This window comes from Hippocampus bargibanti, linkage group LG01, assembly GCF_051943395.1.
Source record: "Hippocampus bargibanti isolate YZ-2025 linkage group LG01, ASM5194339v1, whole genome shotgun sequence".
Classification (NCBI taxonomy): Eukaryota; Metazoa; Chordata; class Actinopteri; order Syngnathiformes; family Syngnathidae; genus Hippocampus; species Hippocampus bargibanti.
Window position 1 is genome coordinate 6,615,540 of NC_142734.1, and position 17,221 is coordinate 6,632,760.

Genomic DNA, 17,221 nt, shown 5'->3' on the forward strand with positions numbered 1-17,221 from the left:
GCTCTGGCATATAGAGGAACAATGTGGTCTTTCTTACGTGTCTCAGGGTGTACATTCCATTTGTACTCAACTCAGTCTCCATCCCACCCCCCTGCTCAAAGAAGTCTTCTTCTGACTCCAGGTGTTCCACGCCAGTCAACTCCTACCTTTTGGCTTGGGAGGATTGGAAAGGACAGCGCTCTTTGGTCGGATTTGTTTTTTGTTACTATTTTGTTGTCATCGCAGAGTGAGATCCTTATTGCTCACATTGTTGGGCAGGTTTTGCTAAGCTCCCTTGAGTGCAACGACTGAATCATTGACGTGGTTAATGCCAGACTGTTGGTTTGTGGTTTGTCTTGTGGGCAATGGGGAAATTTGGAGGTTGGGGTGCAAGTGTGCTATTAAGGATGCAAGAACTACTTTAGGGGAACATTGCCTTTGAGTGCTCAGAGCCGTCCCACTTTTGCTTGTGGCACAGTGTGCCGCTGAACAAAGACAGACAAACAGACACTTTGGATAGGAAACCCCACATCTGATGAGTCTCACTTCTGTACGAGGCAAACAGAGTCCAGAGCAGGATGGTGCTGATCCTCTGACATGTTCACCAACTGAAGATTTACAGTACATGGACACAATGTAGCTCAGGTATGTTGACTAAAAATGTTTACACACTTGATTTATTATATTGCGTGATGTGAGCTGACCACGGTCCATTTTTTTGGTGATTGCTTAATTATTTTTTGAAAGTCACCATATCATTTCAATGCGACCTTGTATATTTATTCCACCATAATTTCCCGGATTTTTTAGAAGCTACTCCGCACTACTGCTCTGTATTTATGAATACAAGGTGGCAGTACATAATTTTGAAACTCATTTTGCTCAATATCTTATCTACCAGTCATGCGGTCTGTGAAACATTCAAAGTTCATTTCTTTAAAACATTCTGTTATTTTTATTCTCCAATTCAGCCGTTTATTTACAAGGAAAAACATGAACCGATTAGATCCCAAAATACGATTTGACAGCAAGTGCCCAATCCTGATAACCGATCATGAACTTTCACAATGCAACTGCACTAACCATTCGCCATCAAACGTGTGATACATTCATTTCTATGCCACATTTTAGACATAGTGGCGGTCCAGTATTACTCAAACATACAGTAAATGACAAGGCTTTGCAACTTTTGTAAAACAATAACAAAGAATATCAACATATGTAACATTCCAATGATAGTTAGTATACAAGGGCACCAGTGTTCCAAGAAACTTATGCACACTTCCATCAGACCACCACGAGTCTTGCAGAATATGCTGTTTCCCTGCAGATTGTCTTATCACTAGTTGGCACAGCTGATGGGCGGAGCCAACTGCTCAGGAACCTTAATATGTTCCAAAAAGCCTTCACTGAGATGAGTATGCCTGGTCCTCAATAAAGAGTAAACACGGCACAAACATGTCACTGTTAACTAAGGGGCAATTGTTATTTCTGAGTATGTCCATGTCCTAGATCCGTAATATGTGCAGTTGATCAGAACTGGATATTAAATGAAAATTGAATCCTTTCAAGGTTGAACTACTGGAACAAGTGAGTGTCCTAAATGTGCTCAACAGCCAACTACGTGCTTCCACCAAGCAGAACCGGTGAAGTAGGTTTGTCAAAGACTTTTAAAACCCCAGCTTGCACTGTATTAGATCAACATTTTTTCTGTTTCAAGGTATTAGCCTGCCCCTCGAGCAGGGTGTGCTGGGGAGTGCCTGCTAATCACCTCGGGGGTAGATCTCATGGAGCGCAACACTCAGACATGGACGCAGCCTGGCAAGAACTTATGGCCATATCAGAACTGCAGGTATCTACACCAGGATTTTTATGGTTACGTTTCATTTTTGAAAGAAGGTTTTGCTTGTGCATGCTGCTCCCAGGTGTAAGGACAGTAAATTTCTTGGAAATCCCAGAGTTCTCCGGGTTTACCTTGTTGCCATATTCTTGAGTTTGCAAACGACTTAGCCAAAGGTGTTCTATAAGCGACTGGCTAACTGCAACTGAGGGTGGCCAGGAGTTAGTAGAGAGGTACATGGAGTGATCTATGGCACTCACCATTTGAAAGGCAAACCTACGAACTAAACTGTGAAGTATTTGGCTTGATTACAAGAAAAATACCTTCCTTTTTATTCATCATGCACAAATTTTGACCTATCGCTGTAGTAGATGGACCAAACATTCTTCATGGCTCACGCTCTAACAGTACTACTCAGCGAGATGTTGAGTGTGGACAATCCCGGCCCCCTCCCCATCTTTTTTTTATTGCAATGAAGTCACAGCAAACGTTACTCAGACGAGTGAAAAAAACTAAATGTCCACCAGGCCATGGTTTGAATATGCAACCTGCCCCAACTCTTTATAAGCTTTGTCTATAATTTTCCAGTTAAAAATGTCCATCCAACCACTTTCCAGACCGCCCAATCCTAATTAGGATCGCGGGGGGCGCTGGAGCCTATCCCAGCCATCTTTGGGCACTAGGCGGTGGACACCTGAATTGGTTGACAGCCAATCACAGGGCACACAGAGACAAACAACCATTCATTCTCACACTCACACCCAGGGACAATTTGGAGTGTTCAATAAGCCTGCCATGCATGTTTTGGGAATGTGGGAGGAAACCGGAGGCCCATGAAAACTCCGCACAGGGAGGCCGGATCGAGTCTTGAAATCAGGACCTCTGCACAATGAAGTTGGCGTGCTAACCACTCGACAACCAGGCCGCCCGTTAAAAATATATCTTGAGTAAATCAAATTCACAGACCACTTGGTTATTGGTGAATCTCTGTTATTGTTGTTCCAGGGTTTAGAGACATGTGGCGAATGTTCCTATGAAACAAAACAATACCAAAGCATTGAGCCAGTGGATTCTCTGGGCATGTATGAGGCCACCCAATGCCACCCCGATCCCGTCTCGGCTGCGTTTGATACTGGCATGATGGAGGAATATGATGGTGGCTACTCTGAAGAAGCCGCAAGTTATCAGCAACGAGGCACTGCAGCCATACCCGTCCACGAGCTTTCAGGACCACTCGACCAGAGAATGGCATCCATATCATCGGAGGCCCACCAATCAATTGCGGTTCTCGCAGGACAGATGAGCTCACCCAGTACCAGTCAAGGTGACAGTAGGCCCAACTGCAGTCTTCCTCAGGGTGCTGGGCCTCACATGATGTGGACAGTACACGGCCATAGTTCATTTTCTCATTCTATTGACGACCTAGAATCGGACTCTGGGCTTTCACTGGGCGCCAGTCCACCATTGGCCTCACCAGGAAACGCAGCAGCGGGTGTCCCAGGTTACAGGAGTGTGGACATGTCCATTGCATACAGTGATGGGGAACCAGAAGGTATGGTTGAACACAGAAGCGGGCACAACTACCCGACGGAATACCAAAGTCAATCCGACTATCTGCACAGAGAACGACCATCTTATTTCACAACCCAACACCACTTGAGCCATTCACATTTCGATTCAGCGAATCCTCAGGCAGCCAAACATCAGAATACGGGCGAACTTTACAACTCAGTGTTTTCCAGCAGAGGCAGCTGGCAAAATGGCATGCATTCAAAATCTCACGGAAACCCACAGGCACCAGCCAGCAGGGATGAAAGGCGAGCCATAGCCCTGAAGATCCCCCTCCCAATGGAAAAGATCATCAATCTTCCAGTGGATGACTTCAACGAGCTCCTCATACAGCACACCCTGACTGATGCCCAACTGGCATTGATCAAGGACATCAGACGTCGGGGCAAGAACAAGGTAGCAGCTCAAAACTGCCGCAAGCGCAAACTGGACAGCATAATCCATCTTGAAAGAGAGCTGGGGCAGCTGCAGGTTCAGAAAGATGGCCTGGTACAACAGCGGTTCGAATTCCAGCGCAGCTTGACATACATCAAATGCCACCTCACTAAACTCTATGCCGAGGTTTTCTCTCACTTGAGAGATGAAACAGGACAACCATATTCGATAGACGAGTACTACATGCAACAGATGGCGGATGGTCAAACGTATATGGTGCCACGCAGAATGATGCACAAGAAAGAATGTTGAAATGTGACCAAGTGATATGGAAATTGTTGGTGCTAGGGTGCCACCTATGGAGCTTTTTCATTGAAGATATTTTATATTTTATGAGTAAAAACACAATCACTTTATGAAAATAAAATTTATTTGTAAAAAATGTAAACATTGGTCGCTCTCTCAAAAATAAAGTTGTCCGTCATTCTCCAGAATCCTGCAAGAGAAACACCAGGTGAGACCATTAGGATTTCAAAATTTTTGAAGCACAAATATAAAGGTACCAATTGGTGCATGTGATCCATTGTCACATAAAAAAATAATCAAATGTGCATGCATCTACACCATTAATTTCTTCAAGCAGAACAATGTACAATTAAATGCAAATCCAAATAAGACATTCCACCTTTTGTGCAACAGTATTTTTACCCGATTTTTTTTCCATTGCCAGTTATATGAAGCTGGTCCGCTGAGCACATACCCGTATGGTATCTGAAACGAGAAAACAAGAGTGAAAATCCTTAACATGCACTTAACATTTATTGCTAGCATGCAAATATTGTAAGACAAAATGGAATCAAGATGCCCATTTACCAACATTCTTGTCATTAAGTGTTTAATCATTACTGTGCCAAACATCTGACTACCACAGCTACATGACAAAGAGTTGTACTTGCAGTAGTTGAGAAGTCTGGTCTTACCTACAGGTAGTATTTAAGCCTTTGGTAGCTGCTGCCTTGCTAGCCTCAGGCTTCTGTTCTCACTCTCCCCTGCTTCAATGATCCTGGCGTTGATTGCTACTTCTCTCCCTCAGCTGGCTTCCATGGCTAGCCTCAAAGACTGCATGTAAGCTAGCATCCCCAGATGATCTGTGTAGCAATCTTGGGTCACGTTTTGTAAACACTGCATCCAACCCTTCTGCACGGCGCCTGTCATCCCTCAACCCGCAGAGACCTACTAGATGAACGCTCAGTCATTCTGGTCTTCAGCAATTCTTACACCATCACTCTGCTCAAAACCACTAAAGGAGGCTAACAAGTGTTTGCAAAAAGACCGAAAGGTTGTTTATTTCAGCTCAACTTTGATGCATTTACAAATAAAACCGGAGATTCAGGACAAAATATCTACATAAAACCCTCATTGGAATGCTGACTTTGCAGAAACAGGATTTTTAAAAATAATTAAAAAAAGAAATCAAAAAGACAAAAAAAAAACGCATAATTGAAGACCCTTCAAGATTTTTTGAACGCTAGTATACATCTCTTGCAGCGACAGTTATCTGCCACATGATTGGCTGAGCAGATTTAGGAGGTACACCTGCAGCTGCCCTGTCATTTCCTCTCCTTGCTCTCCTCTTGCTGTCATTTCCTCTCTTAAGTACTCAGCCCTGTTGAACAATACGGAACAACATTGTTAACTATGCACTGACTTCATACGAGCTGAGATCCAGTTTTTTTGTTGCTTTCTTTGTTTAAAAATTGCTATGAGCACTGAAAAACAGATCCCCGTGACTACAAACACTGGAAGGCCACTTGCATTCGTATCGTACTCACTCTATCACTTCAGAATCGTCCTTGACGTCCATAGCCACTGTTTGAGTTTCCCCCATAACCACCTAAAACACAACCAATGTGCATTCAGTTTCAATAAATAACAATAGGTGCAGTCAGTCTATATACTGACCATAACTCCTGCCGCCACCACCGCCGCCACCAAAGCTGTTCTTCATTGGGCCAAAATTAGATGATTGGGAATCATAGTGACCCATGTTGTAGTTTCCACCCCCTCCTCCTCCACAGTGTCCTGCAAAATATATTACATGTGTATTTTAAAGTCAAAACATATCAAGGGTGTCACAAAAGAGAGAACACTTACCGTAACCATTGCTGTCATAGTTATTTCCACCATAGCCTCCGCCGCCTCCCTGACTATAGCCCTGGTTATAACTACGGCTACCGCCGTTGTTATATCCGCCTCCGTGGCCACCTCCATAGCCTAAAAGAAAGTTGCCAGGTGTCAGTACAAAAGTCAAAAGTGCATAGGGTAGTCTAAACCACAGATGACATCCTTACCATCATTGCTGTTGTAATGGCTATCTCCATATCTACCCCTGCTTCCTGTGGAGATTGACAGGTTAAGAAAAGTCAACATTGGACATTTGTGGCACCATACACAGTGCTCACCTTGGTTATAACCTCTGTCATAGTCATATGGTCTTCCACCACCACCGCCGCCACTCCGACCACCTGAAAATCCTGTTGAAGTTTTGCCCAAGATTTAACAAGTTACACCACACCCAGATGATGCCTGTTTAGAATCAGTGAGTACCTCCTCGCATTCCTGAAGATTGCATATCCTGCCGTGGAAGTGCCTTTCTGACTTCACAATTGTGGGAGTTAATAGTATGGTATTTCTGAACTGCAGAGAAACAAACATGCAGGTCAAATATGCAAACATTTTCATAGTCTTCCCTAGCTTCAAACAATTTCACTTACTGACTATCCTGTCGACTGCATCATGGTCATCAAATGTCACAAAAGCAAAGCCTCTCTTCTTTCCAGTATTGCGGTCATTCATAATTTCAATGACCTCAATCTTGCCAAATTGCTGGAAATAATCACGCATATGTTGTTCTTCGGTGTCCTCCTTAATACCGCCAACAAATATTTTCTTCACCGTCACATGAGCACCTGGTCGGTTGGAGTCCTGTAAGAGGAGACAATAATCAACCCACATCATCAAGCCATCTATCCACCAGACTAAAACAAACAATGTTTTGTTTACCTCTCTAGAGACGGCACGCTTAGGTTCAACCACTCTTCCGTCCACCTTATGGGGACGGGCATCCATAGCAGCATCCACTTCCTGCACGGATGAGTACGTGACAAAACCAAAACCCCTAGATCTCCTGTTGTTGGAATCTCTCATGACCTGCGTAAAAGAATAGATATTTTTTTTTGTTTACAGCCGTGAAACTTAAAAAAAAAATACAACTAATTCACCTACCACGCAATCAGTAAGACTACCCCATTGTTCGAAATGGGCCCGCAAGCTCTCGTCTGTGGTCTCGAAGCTCAATCCTCCGATGAACAATTTGCGAAGCTGCTCTGGTTCACGCGGAATCTACACAATGAGACAATTTGCCATGAAGCAACATACTGCACGGCGACAGCGGTCCACAAGATGTAACCCGGGGGTAACATTGAGCCTCTGCGCTGTTTTCGCTGTCAGCGAGTAAATAAAACATCCACGGTTCCGCGGTCCAGTCAAGCGCTGAGTGGGGGAGGGCGACGTCGCCGCCATTACGCCCCAGCAGCAGCAGTCGACTGAATAATTTTGCAGTAGACCAATTTAGCGATGAATAATGGTTATTGCGGAAGCCACGAGCAAAAAATACACCGTACAACTACTGTGTTTTTGTTCATTTTCGATAACCTGAAATAATTCTCAAACATCTTAAACCACACACACTCGTAAGTCACACGAACAATTGGCCACGAGGCTGGGGCTCATATAAAATGGCGGCGCCGCAGTTCGTGTCGCGTATTTAATAGGAATGAACACGCACAAAAATATGGCTGGTCAGCATGTCTGTTCGTAGCCTACTACGTGATAACAACGAGGTACTGTACTTACGTCTTTAGACATCTTGCTTGCAGAACAATTTTAGACGACACGCGGAAATTTCACTGATGTCGGCGAACTGCGTCAGGCAAGCAAAGACTGCCCCTCAACAGTACAATAAATAGAAAAATATCCACCTCTTCCACTCAGCGATTGGTCAATGATTCCCGCTGCGGTCTGATGTCACGAAAACGAGGTTTTCATTGGACAAAATACAGTCAATCGTCAATTTAATCCAATCGTAACGGTGGTAGGCGTGGTCATTTTGGGTGACGACAGAAATATGCACTTCTTCAAGTACACTCTCAGTATCAATTTTGTAAAATGTATCATTTTACTCCCATACCACACCAGTACAAATACCGACACATAAAATAAGCAAATAATCTATTTCATGTGCGATGAATCCAACGCCTTGCGGTTGAGACATTTTGGTTAGTGTAGCGATACGCACATAGTTATTATGGGGGTTCATATCGATGTCAACCACCTACCATTACATACCACTGTAATGGCGAATATTTTTTCCTTAACTGGTGCATTAATCACCGAGCTATACCTTATGGTGAGAAAAAAGGCCGACAAATCGCTTGAAAATGTAAGGGACGGTGACTGGAGCGGCCGGAGAATGTGGGTCACAAGCTGACTGAGGGGCGGAGACCTTCATTGTGAGCTTTAAGGCGCGCTTTTCACGCACTGGGACGAGCAAGCACACAGTACCGATTTGTATTCTCGGCTACAAGCTAAGATAGCATCCATAAGCAAACACTTCCTCCCCTTACAATCGATCCAAACGGATGATCGTCGCGTTGACCCGTGTAAGTAACGTTACGGAGAGCATGGAACGACCCCTATGTTGATGTGGCGCTTGGTTTGTTAGCGAAGCGCTAGCGCGCAGGCTACCTTCATTAGCATGTTTGCCTTGCTGTGCCCATTGAATAGCGAGCTAGCTTGGCTTTGCGTGGTTGCATTTTTATTTTACGTCTTGGTGGCGGAAATCCAAACGATTGCCACTTTTACTGCTCGTAATAGAAATAAGAATGCCGTTTTATCCTATGTTCGGGTCCTTGTATTTCCGCCCATAAACAAAGCGCACGCAATACTTGTTATCGGAGTATCTCCCCAGAGCAGCGTTAGCCTATTTTTTCAACGTGGTGCCATTTATTAATCCTGTTTATTTCCCCCATTACCTGGTTTATTTTGTAGTACTTGTTAATATCATAATGGTTTGTATTATTAATTTCGTTTATAACCGGCCAAAATTTCCGCCGTGGGACCAAGAAAGTCCTGGTCTTTCTCGAAACCACGGCGCCACACCGCCGTTTTTATTTATGAATCAATTGTACTTTCAGTTTCAAATGTAATTTTCATTTTCAGGAAGTGCGCCTTCAAGTGAACGTCTTCTGAAGCTTTCTGCAAACCACCACAATGGGCAAAAAGTCCCGGGAAGACGAGTCCTCTTCATCGGATGAAGAAGAGTATGTCGTGGAGAAGGTTCTGGACCGCAGGGTGACGAAAGGAAGGGTCGAGTTTTTTCTTAAGTGGAAAGGATATTCAGAGTAAGTTTTTTGCTTCTTCCACCAAGGCACATGCAAACGATCAACGGGTGTGATTTGAAGGAGCTGTGTATGCAACATTTAATTACAACTGTTTTTGGTTGGTTAGACCATTAGTGAATTGGTACCAGTTAGGGTCCACAAATAGCTTTCTATAAGTTGGATTAGCAAAGTGAATACGGTCTCAATGTTTGGCCCAACAAAACAAACACAAATGAGGGAAACTTCCCATAATAGCTCTGGGTCAGTATAAAGCCAGCAGAGAAGAAAATTCAGCCTGCACAACACTTACCAACGGAGGCTTGCAATTGTTTGAATACAGTCAAGTGTTGTCAACGTTTATTCAACATTGCAAAGACGTTGGCCTCATAAGCCTTCATCTCTCTGTACTAGTTTTTTCACCCTTGATTGACACCCTGTATTGTCGCTGACTTACCTTTTTGTGATTTGCTCTTAGTAAGCACAACACATGGGAACCAGAGAAGAACCTAGACTGCCCAGAGCTCATTTCAGAGTTTATGAAGACTTACAAAAAAAGTGGGAGCTCTACTCCAACTTTAGGAGCTAGCAAGCCCAGCACAGCACCTTCAGGGCGTGTGAAAGACTCTGGTGGCTCAAAGAAGAGGAGCTCGGACGACGACGACGACGATGATGACGATGAAGGGGCGAGCAAATCTAAAAAGAAGAAGGAGGTAATAACTGAATTGTCACCATTTTGAACTTTGACACTGATTCCGATTTGCTCATATGTTGGAAATATATTTATTTCTATTGATGTAGCTACAAAAGCGTTTTTTTCCCCCAATTTAAAGTACTTGTTTTGTTTAATATTTCAGGAGGAAATTCTAGTGGCCCGTGGCTTTGAGAAGGGCCTTGAACCAGAGAAAATCATTGGAGCAACGGATTCGTGTGGTGATTTGATGTTCCTAATGAAGTGGTATGTGTTCAGTTTACTTATTCATCTCAGTGTGACTTTTATGAGTCAGAGCTTGCTGTATTTAAATACGGATGAAAAGGTTTCTTCAGCCGTCATCTATACTTCTTTGTCGGTGTCTGAGATTTCTCTCCTCATCCGAAGAACTTCGTCAGCGAACTAAAGTTGTGCTGGTAACTCTGGCCCTATATATTTATCCCTAATGGACAGAGGTTGTGTTGCCAGACCTCTGCTCTGATAGGTCCCTATCAATAGTGGACTACACCTCAACCTCTATATATAGGGTCAGAGTTACCAGCACAACTTTAGTTCTCTGACGAAGCTCTTCGGGTGAAGAGGGAAACGTTCGACACCTTCAAAGAAGTACAGGCGACGGTTGAAGAAAACTTTTCATGGATGTACCACTCCTGTACGACTGAGAGGCTACACAGACGTATCAAAACACGTTATGTCTGCCTATCTTCATTGCTTGTGCTGTATCGTTTCCTTTTGCTTCTGTACACCAACATGTTCACACAGTTGGTACATTTAGCAATGATTCTTTGCTGCCCTGATTATGGGTCACAAGGGCTTTTTAGAATCGATTATTTCTTTGATAACTCAAGTTGCGCATGCACACACACTTCAGTGTCATTCTCTACTGCTTTTCTCTTGTTGTTATGGAAGAGAAGCAGCTCAACTCTAAGACCCTTCTGTATGACTCACCTTATCTGTAGGGGAGAGCCCGGATGCACTGCAGAGGACTTATTAAAGTTGTATCCAGTTCTTTTGGTCACAACCCGTCGCTCATTACTGTAGGCGAGGACATGAACTTAGATCGAAAGTTTCGCCTTTTGGCTCGGTCGGCTCCCTTTTCATTACAACAGACTGATCTACCTGTCAGTCTCCCGCTCTGTCCCACCTTCACTTGTGAATTAGACCCAGAGATACTTACAATCTGCCATTTGGAGTAAGGTTTTCACCCTTTTCTGACAAAGGACTATTGTTTTAGATTTGGAGGTGCTTATTCTTATTCCCAACCATTTCACACTTAGGTGTGTACCATTCCAATGAGAGTTGGAGATGTCACCTTGAAGTAGCCAATAGCAGCACATTGTCTGCAAGTCACCGAAGCAGACACACAGCACTTCGGCTACGTCCTTAAAGGACAACCGACGCCTCCGGACAAGTTGTGTCCATAATTTGTAAAATCACTTCAAATGACTTCTATGGAGCGTAGTTTACAAAGATTCCACCGCATATAGCGATATTTTCCGTTTTAAGACTCTCGCTGAATATTCAGGAAGTCTTGTTTTTGGGTTGGTGCCGATTCCTGACGTCACGTCACGATAGGAACGCCCCTGACAGAGAAAGCGACACAATGCATTTTAGGTACTTTGTTTGGTCTGAAAACTTTGTGTTGATCCGTGTTGATGGCGAAATTAGGAGGAACACATATAATTAACGCGATGGTGAATCATTGTGTGTTGCACCAAGACAACTATTTGATATTCGCTGACACAAATTCCCAGCAGACAAATCAGCCCTCTTCCAACAGAGCTTGGGCGCCATCTTCTGCATGTTTGGGTGCTACACATCAGTCCTGATGCCTCAAAATGACCCGGAAGAACTAATCGATTGCAAACATTTATGCTTTCCTCTTCAGAACGATTTGAATCATATTCATAAGTAGATGAGTAACAAGAAAGCATCTTCTCTAAATCTGAAGCCATTGTTTTGCTTCTCGAGCAAGGCAAGGCGTCTTGCTCAGATCATTTTGAAGTAGTTTTGGGAGACTTCACAATACTATCTGCTGTTGTGCTTGCTGTCTCTCATGGGTGTCTGCTCCAATGACCCCCTGTAGATGCGAGGACTGATAAAATGAAATACTGGAATGGTTCTCAAGGACATGACATCAGATCGTAGTTGTTTGTCTCAACTTTTATGATCCACTGCAAACGTGGCCGCTGTGGGCTGTAGCGAAACGCCCAAACAGAAAACAGCCACAGGCACACGAACGAAGTCCTCGATAAAGTGTGTTGACAACACTGCTGTGAATCGCAGGGTGCTTTTAAAAACACTTGGAAATAGAGTTGCTCAGCAAAAACAGATTGTGGCGTTAACCACGAACAACACTCACAATCTAAGTTTTTACAATCCAACAAAAGTTCAGGCCGTGACTGAAACGCTCGCTTGCTCTTTATTTAGTTATTTATAATCACATTTTTCACATTGTTTTCTTTTCCAGAAGGGAGGCAGCATTTCCCTTTTTTCCATGTTTGGCCTTTGTTCCAACTTCAGCTGTTGTGAAAGCTCTATATAAACCAATATGTATGTATTGCATTGAGTTTTGGACAGTCGCCCTCATTTCAAGCTCATATAACTTCAGACCCATATAATTTAGGAATTAACTTTTTTTCTAGTGAAAGGGGGGGGTTTAAAGGACAACCGACGTCTCCGGACAAGTTGTGTCAAGAATTTGTAAAATGGCTTCAAATGACTTCTACTGAGCGTATTTTACAAAGATTCCATGGCATAGAGCTATATTTTACGTTTTAAGACTCGCGCTGAATATTCAGAAAGTCTTGTTTTTGAGTTGGTGACAAGTCCGTACGTGATGTCACTAAAGGACCCCCCCCCCACCCCCCAACCGACAAAAAGACACATTGTAGCAGTCCTTCATCACGTCAATGTATTTTGCTGTACTGTTTGTGTGAAAACCAGGATGAAGCCATTGTTTTGATTTTTCAGCAATGCGTGACGTCACGAACTGGGGGCGGGACTTTCCGAAAATGCCCAATTTGCAGCTCAATTTTTTGCAGATTTTGGATACTTTAAGTCATTTTTATTGGTGTTTTGCATTTGAATAAAAATATCATACTGCGTGTTTTGGGTATTTTAGATGCTATAAAACGTTTTTCTGATGTCAGTTAAGAAACAAAAAAGTGACGTTGGTTGTCCTTTAAGGTTATATACGCTGCATTGAATGTGTATGTAGTCCGTCATCGCCTTTGTAGTCCTAAACCTCAATATTCTGTGGGTCCTGGAATATGAGTGACAATGACAAAAATCTTGGCACTGGAGTGGACACATTTTTGCACATCGTCTGGCAGTGAATGAGATAACTAAAGCGTTGAGACGGACGATTCCTAATCACCTGTTTTCGTTTCCAACAGGAAAGATTCTGATGAAGCCGATCTTGTGCTGGCAAAGGATGCCAATCTCAAGTGCCCGCAGATCGTCATTGCCTTTTATGAGGAACGTCTCACCTGGCACGAAGATGGTGACAAGAAGGAGAAAGACGCAGTCAGTGCGTGAGTTGCTCATGGCCACAGGAAAAGAAAACTTCTCCGCTAAACGGACATCTTTGAGTGGGACAGACATTTTTAACCCCCCCACCCCCCAACAGCATCCCACACTCTGTACACTGTCCACCAAAGAGATTAATTCAGTGGACACAGAGCGTTGACTCCCCCCCCCCCCTTATTTTATTTTTGTCAGCGGGTGTCACACACACACACACACACACACACACACACACACACACACACACACACACACACACACACACACACACACACACACACACACACACACAGCGCATGGACTTCATCGCATCCCAACATGAAGCTGCAGCATCTCTCAGCCACGCTTCTGCTCTGCCATCTTGTGGTCGGAAATGTCCAACTGCTTAATTTCTTGACTTGCGAAGATGCTGATGGCAAGCCTGCAGTTTTCAAAATAATTGAAATTTTCGCATCAATATCACGTCAATTTTAATGAGTGAGTAATTACTCATTTTTATTCAAAGCTTTTGAATGTTACCTGATCAGGTATATCCTGGCTGAAGCCAATCCTTGGATGAGTTAACATTCGTCAGTGTTTCCTGTCATTTTATCTTTACAGACAAAACATTGTTTTCCAACATGGGTGACAATTTTAAATGGGTGTCATGTGTTCCAAACTAGTTTTTAGGGCCAAATATGTTTTTACTGAGCGTTATTTTACTTAGAAATGAAGCGTCCAATAGGATATGGTGTGACTGTCTTTTTTTTTTAAACACTACAAATTTTTAAACAAAAAGTGAGTCGTTACATTTGTGAGGTTACAGAACAGTATGGCAACATATTTGAATAAATTGTTTCAATGTTGAATTTGTTGTGATCTATTTTAAGGTGCATTCATTTGGACTTTTTTTTTTTTACTTGTCCAATTATACCCTGCAAGTGAGTGAAATTGTGCCAAAAATGTCATATGCGAAATTTATTAATTTAATGGAACAGTTGAAAAATGCAAACCGAAGAATCCTAAATTGAGCACAGGTATGCCAAAGCTCTTGCGAGTGGAAATGTATTGGGGGAAGCCTGTATGCCCAGCAGGTGTCGCCATTGGACAAAATAAAACATTCATTTTTTGGGCCCACATGCCTGGTTGTCCCCACAAAACGATTGGTCTTCACCTCTCAACCTTTATCTGCTGTATTATTAATTCCTTTTAGGTTTGAATGATTTTTCAATATAGATCCAACACACTGCCTTAATGCCTGTCGATATTATTTCAGTGCTGTACTTTGTGTTTGTGTGTGTGTATAATTTGAAACAATGAGTTTAAATGCAACCCCACCTAAGTCAAATTCAATTCAGTGCTGTCTGAATAGGAATGTGCATTAATACTTGATTTTGATTTGTGCTCCCCACAATAAATTGCGACAGTTGTTGAAACCGTTCAGTCCTTCAACAGCCTCTACCTGCCCTCCCCCTTCATTTCCTTTAAAAGGATTAGCTTTCACATATGCTTACCTGCCAACTACTCCGGTTTTGCCGTAAAAAAAATACGTTTTTTCATGATCCCATTCTGGGTTACGGGTTAATAATGAAAATTACGGTTTCCAATAAATCCAAAATCATCAAAATAGTATGTACTGTACTCAATGTTAATTCAAAACACGAGAACAGGCGATCGTCAAAGTGCTAACTGTTAGCTTCCTTTAGATGAATTGCGCATGCACGTGGTACGGGTCTTTCCTGGAATTGAGAGTGACGGCTCATTCCTGGAATCAAGACTCAAACGTTAGGGTTGTTTTCATCATTGTTGTGTATTGGCATCTGCAGGAGAAAAAAATCATCAAAAAGTGTGAAAAGTAAAAGAAAACTACAGGCGTTTCATGAGGAATACTCTCAAGCATTTCCAGGAGTTAGACTTCGCTCAAGCAAAGGTGAAAATGACGCGAGTTTGAGTTTTTTACCTGTCAACCTTGGCTAATAACTGCTCGTATAAATGATTACATTTCCCGTATAAAAGTTGTAATAGGCCGTGCATTATTTGAAATGATAACAAAATCCTAACAAGCGGAAATGCAGATAGCTTATTGCACATGCGTAATAACCTGAACCCCGGCGTATTACCAGGCTTTTCTGGTTTCAGAAGTCGGCAGGTATGCATATGCATCAAAGGATCTGCTCTGCTATATCTAAAAAGATGGAATTTCCCGTGCAAAAAGCCTGTTCTGCTGTAACTATAATGCAAAGGTCACGAGTAAATTTGGAGCTCCAGGGACTATTAAGATGGGCAGAGGAAAGAAGCAGCAGGCTGTTTAATGGAGCTTGGGAGTGCTGACTAACCCTTGCTGTCAGGTTTAGTTGAAAAAAAAAAAAAACCACAGTGGCACTCCGGTACGTGCTACTGCTCATGAGCGGCAACAACACATGTAGGGGCACCGTGTGGACATGCTCAACCGTTCGTTGCTTTATAGCTGACATGTTAAAATGAGTACAATGTCGTGTGTGGTAAAGAAGCCGATGCTCCATTTGTCGTTACAAGGTACATTGATGCTGATTAAATTTTTTCGCCACTCCACCTTGTGTAAAAATAGTCATTTTAAACATCACACCCAAAGAAGCTGTTCCTGATGTTGCCTCAATCACAATCATCACTACTTTTTATTTTATTTTTAATTTTTTGGGAGGATTCTCTATAAGTGCCAAGCCGGTCGTCCATGGAGGTGTGGAGGCCGCCAGGTAAGCACCACAGGCGGATATGGCCATTGAGTGCAATTTATATTGCCTCCAATTATTTGATTCAATTTTGCAAACAATTAGAGGTCAGTCCTTCGGAACAATGCTTCAAACATGTTGAGAACATCATCAACAATCTGCTTGTCGTGTGCACATTCCACCATGACGTCCATGATCCACTGGTGAAAAGGACGCTTTGATCCTCTCCTCTTTCATCTAGAACTGCTTCATGTAACAAAGCGGGTACAGAAAGTGCGTAAGAATGAATGACTCTCTGTCTTTGTGTTGTCATATTTTTTTTGTTCTTTTGAGTTCAAGATGGCGCAGTGACAGTGGCTGCCTTTCCAGCAGCTCGTGTATTTTGTTTTTCTACTTCTTTCATTCCTTTCATGTTCCTTTCATAACTTTGCTGCTGTGAAATGTACATTTCTCCACTGCGAGACTCTTCTTTCTTCTTTTCCTTTCGGCTTTTCCCTTCAAGGGGTCGCCACAGCAAATCAGTGTCCTCCATCTTTAGAGGTTTGATCCGCATGTTTGTTTTGGCCAAGCAACTCACTCAGTAAAAGGCTCCCAAACACAAAATGGTCATCGACACAGCAACATTCAAAAAAGCAAAAACTATACTCACCATAAAGGTAAATCCAATCCAATCCTAAACATGAACACGTGCACATGCTTCTTGTATTCGATTAGATTTCACAGCAGCCTCTGCGCTTAAAAAACACTCTCAACTTGCGGAGCAAATGAGTTGCACAGGGCATTGCCGTCATAGAGGAGGCTCCTCTAGCTGCACATTAACACACCAGATGAGTGTTGAGGGAGCTACTGTGCAGCTGTGGTGAGGACAGCGATTGCTGCGTGGGGGCCTAATCAGTGTTAGACGGCGCGTTCAGAGAGGTCTCAACGGAAAAAACAAGAGCAAAAAAACAAAACAATCGGACCCTCACTACGACACACTGCAGCTATTTTGGTTGTGAAGGGAAACACGGCGCCCACTGTTTGACAGTATAAGCTCGTCACTGCATGAACCGGCTTGTGTCATGCTGTGATCAAGCAGGCACATCCCACCCAC

The 17,221-nt window shown here is 43.1% G+C and overlaps 3 protein-coding genes across 10 annotated transcripts; 2 read left to right on the forward strand and 1 right to left on the reverse strand.

Annotated features, from left to right (window-relative positions):
- Positions 1-149: 149 nt before the first annotated feature.
- Positions 150-5,325, forward strand: nfe2 (nuclear factor, erythroid 2). Of its 4 annotated transcripts, none has more exons than XM_088992620.1 (5): positions 150-624; positions 1,310-1,474; positions 1,552-1,630; positions 1,700-1,831; positions 2,825-5,325. In XM_088992620.1, the coding sequence occupies exons 3-5, from the start codon at positions 1,583-1,585 to the stop codon at positions 4,073-4,075; spliced, it is 1,431 nt and encodes a 476-aa protein (XP_088848746.1). In that variant the 5' UTR covers positions 150-624; positions 1,310-1,474; positions 1,552-1,582; the 3' UTR covers positions 4,076-5,325. The 4 variants fall into 4 exon arrangements, with proteins under 4 accessions (XP_088848746.1, XP_088848754.1, XP_088848762.1 ...); XM_088992628.1 differs by having other exon boundaries at positions 1,310-1,397; XM_088992636.1 differs by having other exon boundaries at positions 1,310-1,625.
- LOC148902885 (heterogeneous nuclear ribonucleoprotein A1-like) lies at positions 4,176-7,820 on the reverse strand. Of its 4 annotated transcripts, none has more exons than XR_016114491.1 (12): positions 7,679-7,820; positions 7,049-7,165; positions 6,827-6,973; positions 6,538-6,748; positions 6,371-6,460; positions 6,226-6,297; positions 6,115-6,159; positions 5,918-6,037; positions 5,726-5,845; positions 5,596-5,657; positions 4,472-4,534; positions 4,176-4,259 (listed from the first exon to the last, which is right to left on the reverse strand). XR_016114491.1 is itself a non-coding variant. In XM_088992656.1 (11 exons), exons 1-10 carry the CDS (start codon positions 7,688-7,690, stop codon positions 5,605-5,607), a joined length of 987 nt encoding a protein of 328 aa, XP_088848782.1. In that variant the 5' UTR covers positions 7,691-7,820; the 3' UTR covers positions 4,176-4,534; positions 5,596-5,604. The 4 variants fall into 4 exon arrangements, 2 of the variants coding, with proteins under 2 accessions (XP_088848782.1, XP_088848772.1); XR_016114492.1 differs by having other exon boundaries at positions 4,449-4,534; XM_088992656.1 differs by having other exon boundaries at positions 4,176-4,534.
- Positions 7,821-8,324: 504 nt separating this feature from the next.
- On the forward strand, positions 8,325-14,289 carry cbx5 (chromobox 5). 2 transcript variants are annotated; one of them, XM_088992677.1, is made up of 5 exons: positions 8,325-8,484; positions 9,044-9,225; positions 9,680-9,914; positions 10,059-10,159; positions 13,312-14,289. In XM_088992677.1, exons 2-5 carry the CDS (start codon positions 9,095-9,097, stop codon positions 13,451-13,453), a joined length of 609 nt encoding a protein of 202 aa, XP_088848803.1. In that variant the 5' UTR covers positions 8,325-8,484; positions 9,044-9,094; the 3' UTR covers positions 13,454-14,289. The 2 variants fall into 2 exon arrangements, with proteins under 2 accessions (XP_088848803.1, XP_088848813.1); XM_088992687.1 differs by having other exon boundaries at positions 8,331-8,484; positions 9,048-9,225.
- Positions 14,290-17,221: the final 2,932 nt, after the last annotated feature.